This window comes from Toxotes jaculatrix, chromosome 1 (genome assembly GCF_017976425.1).
Source record: "Toxotes jaculatrix isolate fToxJac2 chromosome 1, fToxJac2.pri, whole genome shotgun sequence".
In the NCBI taxonomy this organism is placed as follows: Eukaryota; Metazoa; Chordata; class Actinopteri; family Toxotidae; genus Toxotes; species Toxotes jaculatrix.
In genome coordinates, this window is record NC_054394.1 from 1,422,309 (window position 1) to 1,438,012 (window position 15,704).

General features: G+C 43.3%; 2 protein-coding genes across 3 annotated transcripts in view; one reads left to right on the forward strand and one right to left on the reverse strand.

Moving 5' to 3' along the window:
- Positions 1-691: 691 nt before the first annotated feature.
- Positions 692-10,207, reverse strand: lmnl3 (lamin L3). Of its 2 annotated transcripts, XM_041036812.1 has the most exons (12): positions 9,502-10,207; positions 7,116-7,272; positions 6,307-6,432; positions 5,968-6,138; positions 5,705-5,830; positions 2,966-3,186; positions 2,592-2,811; positions 2,280-2,387; positions 1,958-2,074; positions 1,653-1,763; positions 1,473-1,541; positions 692-1,075 (listed from the first exon to the last, which is right to left on the reverse strand). In XM_041036812.1, the coding sequence occupies exons 1-11, from the start codon at positions 9,891-9,893 to the stop codon at positions 1,503-1,505; spliced, it is 1,788 nt and encodes a 595-aa protein (XP_040892746.1). In that variant the 5' UTR covers positions 9,894-10,207; the 3' UTR covers positions 692-1,075; positions 1,473-1,502. The 2 variants fall into 2 exon arrangements, with proteins under 2 accessions (XP_040892746.1, XP_040892756.1); XM_041036822.1 differs by lacking the exon at positions 1,473-1,541.
- A 5,326-nt stretch (positions 10,208-15,533) lies between these two features.
- Positions 15,534-15,704, forward strand: part of adamtsl3 (ADAMTS-like 3) — a 131,164-nt gene continuing 130,993 nt past the window's right edge. The window contains exon 1 of the mRNA XM_041042925.1: positions 15,534-15,674. The gene's annotated coding sequence lies outside the window, so the exon portion shown is untranslated. The remainder of the gene's footprint in view (positions 15,675-15,704) is intronic.

Here is a 15,704-nt window from a genome sequence, read left to right on the forward strand (position 1 = left end):
ATCAGAGTGTAAACCATATACAAGCCAAGATGTAAACTGCTGTCTCTCTTCAGCACAGTAACTTTGGCAGCCAAAGAAACTCTGCACCATTTTTGATTTGACAGGCTTTATCTTTATCTTGAGCTTGATGGAAGAAACCTTTGCTGTTCAGAGTAAATCTATTATTCTACAGTTTCCTTTACAGATGCTTTTCCTCACAGTTCAGAGGCAGCTGGAAGAACTGCCTTCAGAAACCACTGCTGTGAGCTACTCAGTGACTGTAAATGTTCTGGAGACAGAAACCTAGGACTGTGATAGCTGCTGTGATCAGAGCTGTTATCAACAGCCTTTTTTCCTTTTTGTTTTTAATCTAGTGTGTGTTCCAATACATCCTCTTTTCCAGTGCAGCTGGGTTACAAAATTGCAATACTTCAACTCCAGCATTCACACTTAAAGGGCCTCAACACAACTCAACAACACACATGAAATCTGGAGGAATCACACCTACCATGTTTTGGGGAGTGTCCTGAGAAAATCCACGTGGTTAGGCACCACTAAAAATGTGAAAATAGAAGTTTTTTTTTTTTTTGGGGGGGGGGGGGGGGGTGTACCCTCAGCTTTTACTGCCAAACTCAATCACAACTGCATTTGTTGCTATAAACAATCTTTCATTCTTAGAGCCAAGTGTGTGACTTAACTGTAATTGTTTAGAAAACTTTATTATACCAACAGTTTTATTTCACACATGCGCACACGCACGCACGCACGCACACGCACACAGAACACATTCATTTAAATTAGATCAAATCAAATGAAGGCAAAGCTCATATCTGGGCTTGTGCAGTTAGAGTGATGAAACAGGTGAGGAATACTGAGGTCGATACTGTTGCTATAAGGCGTCTGAGCTCTTCACAGTCAAACTACCATGTCAGTGTCCTACTGTAGTTTGTCAGAGAGTGGAGTTTGCTGTATGAGACAGTGGAACTGGACAGCAGCAGACGTTTGTACTCAGAGGCCAGTCTAGGTTTTCCAGGCAGATGTGAAGGAGATGGACACGCAATCACATGACGGCACAGCTCGCCTCCTTGGATAGATCCTGGAAAAAGAAAAAAAAAAAATGTAATCAGTACTGTGCTGTGCTGGTCTCACACAGTACAGGCAGTCTGGTCAGCTCTGAACATGCAGTTAGGGGACGACACTGCGAAGGAGTCAGTTAAATAAATCAGCGGTGAGATAAGCAGCTTCATGATACCAGTTCATCAGGATCATCAGTGCAGCCAGGTAACAGGAGACTGAACCAAAGCTGCTGCTGCTGCTCTTCAACCACATACGTTTATAGCTGAATATAACACAGGGACAGCAGCACATCCAGCATGTCTTTAACCAGCCATGCATTTTGTGAGCAGTAACACAGGGCAACACACAGCAGGTATAAGCAGACGAGCAGAGGGGGGGGGGGGTTGCCTCAGTGGGGACAGAATCACCCTCCTCACCTACTGTACAGCACACTGTCTGCTCTGCACTCAAGACACAGAGCAACACTTCTTCTTCTTTCTCTTTGGCTTCAGTGTAGGCAGTGGGGGGAAAAAAAAGTGTGAGGTCACGTTTCACATACTGAAGAATCTGTAAAAGCTCTTCACGACATACTGAGGTTAGAGAAAACTTTTATTTACCTGTCTCCGAAAATGCTGGATGTCACTGCCTGCAACATACTCTTCATCGAACTCCAGCTCGGTTTCCTCATCACCTCTGCTCTGCATGCACACCCTGCGCTCAGCCATCTCCTGCAAAGGTAGCACATGACCCCTGAGGTGAGTTACACGGAAAGTTAACACAGGCAAAAGTACTGGTACTGTCAACAGTGTGGTCTTTTATAAATATACACACACATACATTCATCCATTGTACTGATTTTGACTTCAGTGATTGCAGCAGTGTGCACAGCTGCATTCTGGGAGATGCAGTTTTCTTCACTTACCTCATGGTCGGAGTTTAGGAGGACTACTCTTACATCAGAGATGGGGCCCCAGCTCCTGTGGCCCTGCAGAATCAGGTCAGCAGAATCAGCCTCCACCTCCGCACCTGCTGCCCAGATCTGAGAAGCACACAGACAGACACACACACACACCCTTACTTTGAGGAGGGCCCCTCTTTAAATTACTCATCAAATCTAACCCCTGCCCCTCAGTGATCAGAGTCAGTGTTGGTTTGAGTTTTTGTGTCCATCCTTGATCCTCCTCAGAGACTGTGACTGAGGGAAATGCAGTTAAACAACAACAAAAACAACAACAATTACTCACTGTGAGTGTCTGCCCACCAGCCAGGACGCAGGAGGAGGGGATGTGGAAGGAGATGTCTGCAGAGTCTGGATACGTCCTCCGAACCACCCAACCACCCAGTGACTGCTCCTGCAAACCAGAAATGATAAAAAAAGGAACCAGTTAGAATAATGTATGTAGAGACATCGCGCAGCTGTTCTCACAGGCTCGCTGTTAAGAATCATGAATGTGGAAAACTGAGCACATCTGCCAAACTAATTCTTGACACTAAAAACTACAAGTGAAGTCAAACCCTAAAAACAAAGCCATGACCAAGCTGTGTTACAGCCTTACTGTCTCAGAGTTGTTCTTCAGTCTAACGTATCTCCCCTCCACGTCGACTTCTGCCACGCTCATAGTGCCGTGGTCCATCGCGCGACTGGACATTTTATAGGCGGGCGAGCTGCCAGAGGCTCCCTCGTGTTTCCGTTTCTTCCCTCTGAGCTTGCGGCTGCTGTGCTCGTGTGTTCGAGACACGGTCGCACGCTGGGAGGGACTGGGTGAAAGCTGCAATCTGAGAGAACAATCACAAACATTTTATTTTGGATAAGGAAAACTGGGAGCAAACATACCAGCCAGTCAGAAGACAAGAGATCCAGGTACCAGACAGGAAAAGAGACGATGCCTCACTCTTACTCTGGTGTGATGCACACAGATCACAGCCGTACCTCTGCTCCTCCACCTCCAGCATCTTCCTGTAGGCGTTGATCTCCATGTCCAGAGCGAGCTTGACATCCAGCAGGTTCTCGTAGTCCTCTAACTGGCTGTACATCTGGCTCCTCATGTTCAGCATCTCCTGCTCCTTCTGATTGAGTTTCTGCTGCCAAACCTCCCGCTCCCTGTCCAAAGTCCTCTCCAGCTCCTGAAAGCGGCTCTCCAGAACCATTTTCTGACAGAGAGACAAAGGATGAATGACATTAAGATAAAAGCTGGCAGGAAGGAGGAGCCATCTGACAACATCATTACCTATATCAGACACCACGCAACAGCAAAGCTAAGAACACAACCTGCAAAACCACCAAAGAAGAAGAGACTCTTTGCATCATAGACAAGAAGACAATAGTTCTACAATTTGAAATGTAGTTCACTCAAACTGTGAGTGACTCACTCAGACTGTGACTATTTAAATGCCTCGTCACTGAAGATAATCATCATGATTACGAACACAATGCTTCTGTTCACGGATCCTAGTTTTAACTCTCGCTTTGTTTTCCCAACATCAATATGAATCAAACCTTTTTGTTACATGTGACTCTGCCCTGAACCTCGACGTCAACACCAGACTTCAGATGGTTGGACACAATCACCTAAATTAGTAACATAACAGAATAACAGTGTATACAGCCATGAAAAGGAAAATTTCAACCAGGGGTATGAGACAGAGAGCAGGTGGGCCTGTTAGACCAGTCGGACTTCACTTCGAGACCAATGTACGATGGAAAACCTCTTCTAAACATATCATGGTGGAGTTGAACAGTCACTTTCCAATAACTAACTACTTGTTTAACTGATTCAGATATAGGACTAGAGGTGGACTACAGGCAGACACCAATCCAAGACCCTGCGGAGAGCTCTCTCTAGAACCAGGTTTGACTAGATCAGATCGCTGAACTCGGCGTACCTAAGTAAAATGCTTATCCAGTTAACATGTTGGCTGAGGAACTGTAACTAGTTAACTAGCAGCAGCATCTGGCTGCTTACATGTTAAGTAGCCAAGACAAAAAACGCTGACTAGTTAACTTGTTAGGGCCTATTTGGCTTTCACTGGTTTTACTAGGAAACCATTCTGAGCCTCCCTATAGTTAACTGGTAAGGACAACAACAACAACAACAACAAAAAATGTAATGATTTTAATAATGACTGCATACTTTTGTCACATTTTCTAAGCTGATATAATTAGTTGTGTCATCATCCGTGAGCTCTCATTCATTTAGTCGTTGCCTTAGCACTTTGTAAATGACAAGTTTTCCATATTAAAAAAAAAAAAAAAGAAAAAGAAAAGAGTAAGTAGTCAGGTCATTTTGGGGTATGTTGCACTGCCACCTACTGGCAACAGTTAATGCAGCAGTAGCTATATACACTGACCTCCACACATTGATCAGATCTGTCGTCGTAGTAATAGAAGGCCTAGTGGAATATTCATGTGTTTGGATGAGCATGTGAATGAATGAATGAATGAATGAATGAATGAATGTACCTTCAGATCAGTGTCAGCAATACAAAGAGAAGAGAAGAGAGAGAAGCCTGTAACATCAGTAGAATCCATCTGAAATGGACTCTACTGATGTGTCACAGAGACATGTTTGACCTCCGGCCACGACCGAGACTCCAGAGTCCTGGGACTATAAAAGACCTGTAATATGAAAATATTACTGAGGGGCTATATTATAGGCCTACACTGTGCTGAGTGATGAAATAACACATGACCCTTTCTTATCACTGGCCAGTGTTTACACAATGCTGCACAATAATTCACATAATGAACCATGATTATAGCACATCCCTTCTGCCCTCTTACTCTCTCAGCTCACATACTCACACAGAAAAAAACCTTCCGGGGACCATTTAGCACCTGCAGAGGCGTCTAACAGAAGGTGGTCATTGTGATGGGAGGCAGCATTTATTCAGTGCATGGTCAGAGGCATTGGCTGCATTGCAAAGAAAGCTGTGATATATTTTCATTTTGGAGAAAAAAAAAATATATAAAACAATATTGTTAAAGGACATATTTCTTAAATATTGTAGCTACTTTATGCATTTGTGCAGATGCTGGTTTCTACAGCAGGACAATGATCTAAAGCAGACCTCAGAAACCACCATGAACTGCTTCAAGAAACACAGGCTGAAGTTTGTGGAGTGCCCTCCCCCCCGAGCATGACTGAAAATCTGCGGGTATGTCTTAAACATGCTGTGTGTGCGTAGGACGGACTGAATGATCTAAGAACTAGAAATGATCTGCAGGAAGAGAGGCTGAAAATTCATCAGTCAAGAATAGAAAAGCTCACAGCCGCCACTAAAAGTGTTTGCAAGATGTGATTTCAGCTTAAGCGCTGACTTAATAAGGTGTCCAGTCTTTTGCACATGCCGCAATTAAGGTTTCATTTCCATTTTTTATGTTGATATAATAAAAGTATCATGCATGATGCATTAATGGTTGAAGAAAGGCTCATTTTAATGTGTGTTTGCTGCAGCAGTTGCAGCTGTTACGTGCTTTTACTCCAACTGGTGCAGTCATTCATCGATTGTTTCTCCAACCAGCAACTGAAAAAAAATTATCTGAGATGTGGGTAGCGACTCAGAGATGTGAAACCAGGCTACCAACACAGGAACCCTGTGACTGGTGTTTTCTACATAGCTTGAGTTTGGTTAATGGGTGTCTTCCTGTTTTGTCATCGACTGAACTTACATCTTTCTGGTGCTGCTGGAGCTGGGAGCTGAGGGTCTCCACTCTGAGCTTAGTGGTTTCCAGTTCGTCTTTGGTGGCTGACACAACGTCATTCTTCTCCAGTGCAGCCTGCTGGGCATTCTGTAACTGTAGCACGGAGAGAATTTGATAAATCTTTAACATATCAGAAACTTTGAGAAATTAAAAAAAAAAAAAAAAAACTCAGCGTGTAATAAACCTGGACACTTTTAAACGCATCGTCTGAAGCTCTGTGTTTTGGGAACCTTTGAACTGAAGGTCTTGTCGATCTCTTCTTTGTACTGCTGCAGCTGAGACTCGTGCTCTTGGCGGAGCTGCTGCATCCCCTCAGCCAGTTTACTCTCAAACTCCCTCCGTCTTCCTGAGTCCACCTCCACTAGACGGCTCTCGTGTCGGCTTCGGATTTCCAGGATCTCCTACAAAATATAAACAAACTGTTGTGAGTTGTAGAAGTATTAGTTTCAGGTGACACTGAAAATATGCGGACAACTCTCTGAAGAGAGACGATCGTTGCTTGAAATTAGATTTGGATTGAGGTGCAAATTGCCAGCTTTGGGGCACGGCTCTGAGTGTGTGTGTGTTACCTGCTCACTGATGTTCCTCTGGAGTTCGAGCTGTTCTTTGAGTGTCTGCACCTGGTTCTCCATGTCCACCCTCCTCAGGATCTCGGTGCTCAGCTGGTTCTTGGCGTCGGACAGTACACCCTCCACCTGTGACGCACACAAAATCTCTTAAAACATACAGTAACACCCAACACAATCTAATTACATTAGCTCATCTCACACAGTGAGTGTGTACCACCAATGGCTTCATCTGTCTGTTAAAGCCATGGATGTGCTGGGACACAGTTACTTCCTGTACGTGTAGAGTTTAAACCAACCAACAGCAGCATTTTACTGCTGCGTATGCCGTGTGTGTGTGTGTTTTAAGTGCAAAGCTGAAGTCAAGCTGTTGTTAGCTTAGCACAGCATAAAGACTGGAAACAGGCGGAAGCACCTAGCTTAGCTCTGTCTGAAGCAGAACAAGAGTCTACACGATGCTCGGTGAGGCTGAACTAAGGTGATGCTCTGAGGTAAACGCTAACGTGAACATGATAACATGATGATGTATGTATAACATGTTTGGATGGTAACAACTGCTAATTGGCACTAAACAAAGCACAGCTGAGGCTGATGGGAATATTGTTAATGGAGAAATTAAATGTTTGATGTGATGATGGTGTTAGAGGAAAAGTTGTGGGATCATCAGTGTGGGATTCATCCTCTGGAAACCATGAATGTCTGTACAAAACAAAAACAAAAGACCTCAAACATGGCAACCAGACGATGCACAGTTACATCTCCAGTCAGCCCTGTATTCACCCAGCTTGAGTAAATGTGGCTTTAGCTCATACATTGTCCAGCTGGCCCTGCAGGTCAGTAAGGTCGTCCTTCAGTCTCCTGTTCTCTGACAGCAGCTTGGTGCATTCAGCATCCTTAGAGCTGAGAGTCACCTCAACCTTCCTCCACTGGGTCAACGCATTGGCCAGATCACTCTCCTTCTTCTGGTTCCTGAAGAGGGAGAACATCATGAAAAATTATTATTACTGGCATATTTACATACAGATCTGGAAAAAATTAAGAGACCACTGCAAATTCTTCTGAAATCTGTATCTCTACAAGTATGACAGCCATTCCATTCTTGTGCATGTTGAATTCCAACACAAGCACACCTCAGTCTACTTAATGAGGTACTGATTAGGTGATCACCTGAACCAAATCCTATTTAATGAGGAAAAGTATAAAAACCACTGCGGTGGTCATCACTATGCTCTTGCAATAGGGCTGGCTGGATGGCACAAACAGTGCTGGTAGTACCTCAAAAGTAATAGCAATCAAAAAAATAACTACTGACCATGCCAAAAGAGTTGAAAAGAAAAGTTTTGTTTGAGGAAAAGAGAGAAAAAAGAGGAAAATTCTGGCTTTACTGGCAGAGGGATACAGTGAGCGTCAGGTTGCTTCCATCCTTAAAATTTCTAAGATGGCTGTTCATAAGAACAAGGTCAAGCAGCAGACACTGGGGACAATAAAGCTACAGACTGGAAGAGGGTGAAAACGGCTCTCCACTGACCGGGATGACCGTCAACTCATTCGAATGTCACCCAGCAACCGTAGGATGACATTAAGTGACCTACAAAAAGAATTGCAAATGGCAGCTGGGGTGAAGTGCAACTCAGTAAGGTCATCTTCTCTGATTAGTCCAATTTTAGTCCAAGTTAGACGGAGACCTGGAGAAGCCTACAAGCCACAGTGTCTCACACCCACCGTGAAATTTGGTGGATGATCGGTGATGATCTGGAGGTGCTTCAGCAAGGCTGGAATCAGGCAGATTCATCTTTGCGAAGGACGCATGAATCAAGCTACGTACAAGGTTATCTTGGAGGAAAACTTGCTTCCTTCTGCTCTGACAATGATCCTCAACTCTGAGGATTGGTTTTTCCAGCTGGACAATGCTCCATGCCACACAGCCAGGTCAATCAAGGTGTGGATGAAGGACCACCAGATCAAGACCCTGTCATGGCCAGCCCAATCTCCAAACCTGAGCCCCACTGGAAACCTCTGGAATGTGATCAAGAGGAAGATGGATGGTCACAAGCCATCAAACAAAGCTGAGCTGCTTGAATTTTTGCGTCAGGAGTGGAATAATGTCACCCAACAGCAACATGAAAGACTGGTGGAGAGCATGGCAAGATGTTTGAAAGCTGTGATTGAAAATCGGGGTTATTCCACCAAATATTGATTTCTGAACTCTTCCTAACTTAAAACATTAGAATTGTGTTGTTTAAAAATGAATATGAACTTGTTTTCTTTGCATTATTTGAGGTTTGAGAACACTGCATCTTTTTTGGTTATCTTGACCAGAATTAAACAAAAATGTTCTTTTTACTCAAACACATACCTATAAATAGTAACATCAGAGAAACTAATAATTTTGCAGTGGTCTCTTCATTTTTCCCAGAGCTGTACATGGTAACCTACAGCACAATTTCCATGCCTCTTCTCAGTTTGACTGAACATCTTTCAGCCTAGAAATCAAAACAAAACTGACTTCTTTAAAGTCCAGTTTCTGAAAGGAACTGAGACTTGTATCTGTGTGATGAATGTAGCTGCCTTTAATGCTGCAAATGTATATTATTTACAAGTGTTTGTCTATAAATATCTGTTTGTTATGGGGAAAAAAGGAAATAATGCAGATCACATTTGCCAACCTATCTTACACGTCTGAAAGCTAAAATAAATAAATAAATAAAGCCATACGCCTGCTCTGAGTGGGCAAATTTAAATGTCCAACCAAACCCAGTTTAAGGAAACAGTTAATTGAATGCTGCCGTGTTTGCCAACAGGGATACCTACCGCAAAACGATTCACTACTGTCCTAGGGGTCAGTGCTCAGTTCGGCGGGTGTGTTATTAAACACTTCGATGAAATGGGAACTTATTAACGAAGTTTCTGTTCTCATGTCGAAATGCGCCACTGGGTGCGGGGGAGCGGGGAGGGGGGCGTAAACCAGTTATAAAAGTAGGGATATTGCTGAATACCTGCCGCTTGGTGTACTGAATGCATCCCGAAGTCTACAGCGGTTCTGCTGACTTTTTAGAAACTGCTTCACCTGTGTTCTGCAGATGTGTGTGTCTACCTCCAAACACAACTGCATTATATGAGACCATTTTTGAGTGGCGTCTGGTGTGTCAGCGTCTCCTAAATCTATATGGTTGTGCTGTGTCCTAACACTAACGTAACCTGGTCTGAAGTTTCTTGTATTCCTCGCAGAGATTCCCGTAGTCGATCTGCAGACGGGCCCTCTCTCCGGCCAGGACGTCCAGAGACTTTCTGACATCCGCCAACTCCTCTTCGTACAGCCGCCGCACGTTGCCCATCTCCCGGCTTTTGGATTCATCCTTCTCCTCCAGCTGAATCAGCATGGAGGACCGTTCGCTCTCCAGCTCCTGGACCCGCTGGATGTAGTTGGCGAGGCGGTCGTTGAGGTGTCGAAGCTCATCTTTCTCCTGGATGCGGGACAGGCAGGTCGGGCTGGTGCTGGATGTTGCCAGGCCGACGGCTGCGCTGCGGCGGGCTGCGGAGCGGCTGGAGCGGCCGCTGGAGGTAGCGGGGGTGGAGGTGGCAGAGGCCATGATGGCGGTGGGCTGGACGCTCCTTGTCAGGGTCCACAGGTAATCCAGCTAATTTAGCGGATTCTAAGAGACATAAACAAAACTAGGGGCCGCAGTAACATACAACCCCCCCGAACTAACACAGGCAGTGGATGCAGTAATATTTAAAACGATTAAAAGTCAGACTGGTCCAGTCCATCGATCCTCGCTGCACATGGGAGACCAGGGTCTGCTCCTCTGAACTTGTTAGTGGACGTTTTCGTGCATTAGAGCCGTTCACAGCTGAAATGAATCACAGCTGACGAGTTGACGCACTGAGAACAAGTGAAGAGCGCGTGCCAAGTGACCCAAACTGAAACGGTGCATTTCCGGGTTGGATTTTCCAAATAAAACTGACGGATGTTTCTGTGTGTAAGACAACCTACGGAAATAAAATAATATTGTACTGAAAAGGAAATCTACCCTTTAAAATCCTCTGTCCATAAAGCACATCAAATTTCATGTTTTCATAAATGATATCATTATAGGAGACTCTGCACAGTTTTAGTGATGTAGCAGTAAATGAGACAGTGGATCAGCTCAGGCCTGGTGGGAGATCATCACCACCTAATGGTGGTGGTATAGTGGTATAAACCATATTTGGTTTATACCACTATAAACCAAATATGACTGCCTTTATTCTATTATGCTGGATTATCTCTGAGCAGTCATCATCAACAGGCTGCTGTTTACCTCTGTTAAGTTCATGTTTAATGAGTCACTGAATAATGAGTCATTGGATACGGTTGTAGATGTAAACAACTACTACTGAATAATTAGATAATCTGCACAAGTAACAAAACAATAAATCAAATACTGATGAGTTTTAAAAAAAAATGTACAAAAACTCATGAAAGCACCAAAACAAAGAAATGAAAATATAAAATATACACCATGCAAACTGTTCAAAAATAAAGTCGTATTTAAAAATGATTAGACATGTAAGAGATTGTGTGATACTATAAATACAAATGGAAGTTATAGAAGACAATGCTGTTATATGCTGTCAAAGAGGAAAAATACAGTAAAAGATGTATATAAATAAAGCATGTTCAGTTTAGGTTTGTATACAAAGTAAATAATATGACAGAGGTGAGCTCTGAATCTTGGCTCATGACACTTTTCGTGATGTGTGTTGTCTCAGGTGTGAACCACTGAATTTGTATAAATTAAATGAAATAACACCACAAGCTTTTTTTCCCCTGAATGGGAAGTTCTCACGACTTTACTTTGAAAGCAAAATCGCACAACTTCCGTTGTTTTTTTAGCGTAAACAAGTGTGATTGACTGAAGGGAAGATTCCTACAGGAGATCAGCTGATGGAGATGACTCGCCAAAAGCCGGGAGCTGATGTCACTTATCACAAGACCCCCGTGTAAAAGAACACTTTTGTTTGACACCTTTCTGAACGCGGATGTTAAACACACACACAAAACACTACATGTTACCACGATGAGCTGAGGTCAGCAGGATTAAAGAGTCTGTGAAACCGAATGTTTTCAGTGATGTGAGGCCTTAGACCACATGATCTGACACACACAAATCATAATGATAATTTAGATATATATATAATCATTTCCATAAGTGATTTCTGAGAGTTCATTCCTCCTGTAATGTTGTTGTATATGTTTGGATGAAAGAGGGCGCCAGACCTCCATCACACACATTACTGTGAACAGAATGATGCAGTTTCCATAATGTGACACCCATAATATTAACATACAGACTGATATATATTCACTGGCTGCCACTAAATTACTGTTACACTGACTGGCGTATTGACTGGCTCTGTGACTAAATTCTATGTATTGTATTATAATGCAGTCAAATCAAATCCACCATATATGAGTCCAACACCATCGTCCATCCAGCTGTGTGTGTGTGTGTACACAGAGAACACTGTATGTGCACAGTTTAGGACCTGGAGGTCATTTGCTGACTGAAGCTTTTTGATGTTCTCATTAGTCAAAGTCAAAACCAGTCCCTTCATTCTCTGCCAGCTTCTATTCTTCACCTCATAATAAAAAGCCTGAGGGTGGTGGTGTGTGTATTAGGCTGTGTGTGTGTGTGTGCAGGTGTAGGTGAACACACACACATGCACACAGCCTTTGATCCCCCCTCCCTCGATGGCAGAGAGCTATGTGTGGCTCAGCTGTGGGAATGATCGAGTGTGTGTGTGTGTGTGTGTATTGCACTCAGGTGAGTGATGGACGCTGACAGAAACCAGGCAGCTGGAAGTGAAACTGCTCTGACTGGGACGTGGAGAGACCCGATCACTTCGCTCCAACTTTTACTTTCATTTCAGCCCTCGTCTGTTTCAGCTCTTCATCTTACTACTCCCACATGAGCCTTTTTAGTTAAAGTGTAAGGCTGGAGTTATTCTACAGTTTTCTTGTTCTCCACAAATCCCATGAAAAGACCTGAAGCAGCAGCGTGTTGGTCTGTCTCTCAGTGTCCTCTGAGACGTCCCCTGCTCTGTCTCTGGCTCTCAGTTCCAAGCTCCTTGGTTCCTACTGGAGAAATACATTTTTAAAAACAGGTCAGAAGAAGAAAAAAAAAGCTCAGTAATTTTCAGGACACTGTGGTTTTCAGCAAACATTACTCAGACAGGAGGAAACTGTGCATTTGTTGTGGACTATTTTCAGCAGCAGCACAGTGTGTGTGTGTGTGTGTGAAAGTGAGTTTAAATAAACTCCAGCCTGCGTTCATGGTCATGAACTGAACTGTTCTACAGAGGAACACATCAGGCTCTGGCTTTAGATACATACTCTACAAATCTTGTGAGTGGGATCCATTCAGTGTCGGTTTCTGTTCAAGGAATTTGTTGAAAATAAGAAAAAAAAAAAACTATAAATAAAAAAAACAAAACGAAAAAGGCACAAAAACTCCAGATGTACACTTTAAAATGAGCTGTGGCGCTCGTGATAATAAAGGTGCTAGATGTCGTCTTTTGAATATAGATTTAAACACACACTAAGAATCAGTTTGCTGGGAGAATGATGCTTGTCAGCATTGTATATATTATAATTTAGGATTATGATGCATTAAAGTCATGAGTGGTTGAGGTGTTTAACTGTCCATCTTTATGTTTGATGCCTCATATCAGCACACTCACACCTCCATGTTCCACAGTCGGCACTGTGCGGTCTCTGTGGTGGTCCTGGCCTGGTCCACACCAAACAAGATGGACTGTGCTTCAACACAGTGTCCCTCACTCTGTCTGGACCAGTCACTGAAACACCAGCTCCCATAGATGATCCCAGTGCCCAGTCTGTGGTTCAGTGTAAGGTTTGGTAAATAGAGGATTGTGTGCGTGTGTGGCGTCATGTTCACGCTGTTATCGGTGGTGTGGCTCTTCCTGTACCTCCTCACCTCTGCTGCAGCTGTGCGTGAGGAGGCTGTGGTGCTCACAGGTGTAGTTTATGTTGAACTGAGGTTAAACCTGTATTTTCAGTGTGGTCTCTCTAACCTGTTTGTTTTTAATCACACGTGAGGTCAAATACCCTGCACTTCACTCACACTTCAACTTAAATACAACACAACTACTCATCATCTGACATTTTATAGTGATGCTGCTGCACATGGGGTGCACTCAGCTCTGTTGTATACTGTAAACACGTATTTATTTCTTTATTTCTTTTTGATTAACCTGTTGTGTAATTTCATCGGTAACAATCATTATAAGATATAAAACCATCAAATAAATGTAGGAGAATATTGTAATACAAATTTCAGAGTGAAGTAGAATCATAAGGTGAATTAAATGATGACATTAATGTATGTCATTCTATTGTACTCATATGGCGGGTCCACATCACTTACATGTCCATATGTGCATTCAACTGGTCACTGTAAGCATTCCTCCTGTCCACTGCAGTGTCCAGTGTAAGCAATGGGAGATAAAACCCTCAGTTCTCAGCTGAAGCAAATGTGAGACTTCAACACAAGGAGGGAACTTTGTACTAAAAAGCTCTTCACTGTAGAACATACTCTCTTGATCTGTCTGACTCAGACTGTTCCAGCCTCATTTTAATCTCCTCTGAACTTGACTTCACTGGACACTGGATTTTGTCCATCTCTTACTCTGTCACATCCAGTGTGGAAAGGAAAGGATCATTACAACAACCAAAGAAGACTTGTGAATGTATCCTGTGACCAGTATCATAGTTAAACTACAGCTTAATAGAAATATTAGCTGAGATTCACCTGTGGGCTCAGATAATATAGGGCACACATTAAAGTCTTTATCATACCTGTTGGTATTTTGCTCTCTTAATTCCAAATAAAGTTATAATAATAAAAATGATCTTAAACCAGTTGCCACACACTGAACCTGAGGTCTCTGTGGTATGGAGAGGTCTGAGAACCTAAGGCTCTGGTTAATCCAGCCTGTGTAACCTCACTCTGTGAACAGTGATGTTCAGAGCATTGATATATCGCTGTGATTTGTGATCATTTAAAATGACTCTGATTCGTTCAGACTGTGCCTACAGCAGCATTAGGCTGATGAAGATGACTATTCGTCCATATGCTTTCTGCTCCTCCACACCACATGGGACAGAGGGGTTGGTCATCGGGCTCGCCTACGCAGCGCTGCGTCAAGCTGATGAAGACAACAAGGGCGGTGCCGGAAATTGGCCTATTTGGCCTTCAGAATTAAAGAAGTATTTTTTTTTTAAATCACCCAGAAAGTAAAATGAAATTGAGACGTATACAATAAGAACAAGACTGATCACAACAGTACCTCCAAAAAAAAAAAAAAAAAAGTTTCAGCTTCAGTTTTATCAAGTCTCTTATACTAGAATATTAAATAGCTCTATATCTGCTAAGCTGGAAAACATTAAGCACATACACAATTAAAGTATGCTTTATACCAGAGGTGTCCAAACTGTTCCACAAAGGGCCGTGTGGCTGCAGGTTTTTTTTCCAACCAAGCAGCAGCACACCAGATTTGACTCATTTAATCAGCTGATCCCAGTCTTCAGACAGCTGATTGGTCAAACCGTGTGCTCATGATTGGTTGGAACAAAAACCTGCAGCCACACGGCCCTTTTTGGAACAGTTTGGACACCTCTGCTTTATACCTTGATGGCACCAGCATATAACCCACAGAGGTTTGCCACATAGGACTTGGGATGATAAGGACCAACACAAACAAGTCCAGGACAAGCCCACGTCCACTCTGTGCCCATGAAACCCATACTTAAAACATATGGGGACACACTGGACTTTTACCATACCTTTGACTGGTGAGGAGGTGAAGAGGGAAGCTGTGTGTGATGAATAATTAAAATAAATAAATATATGTATATTTAAAAAATATATATATAAACATGGGTAAATGAAGAGACTAACACTAAGTGAAACAACCATGAAGGTTAGGCTGTCCAAAAAAAAAAAAAAAAAAAAAAAAAACACGTCCGCAATTTACTTTGAAAGTGATGACCGGAAGGTGTATGTTTGTGTCTAACTTGACTCTGGTCCCAAGTTGTGTGTCAGGCAGACGGGACTGTGCGCTGCTCGGAGCCAGGAGACAGTTTGCCGGAGACACAAAGTGCCGGCGCGTCGGTCTTTCAGGCAGTCCACCGGTCTGTGTCTGTCACTTTTTTCGGACGCTGTTGTGCTTGACTCGGGCTGTGGACTCTGGAGATCGGGACTCGGTGGATAATCGGAGTGTTTTTTTTTCGGGGGGCGGGGGAGAATACCTGATGCTACATCTCCATATGAGCGCATAGGGAGCGCAGGACCTCTCCCCCTCTCAAGGTAAGGTGTTTATTTCTCCCCAAACTAAAC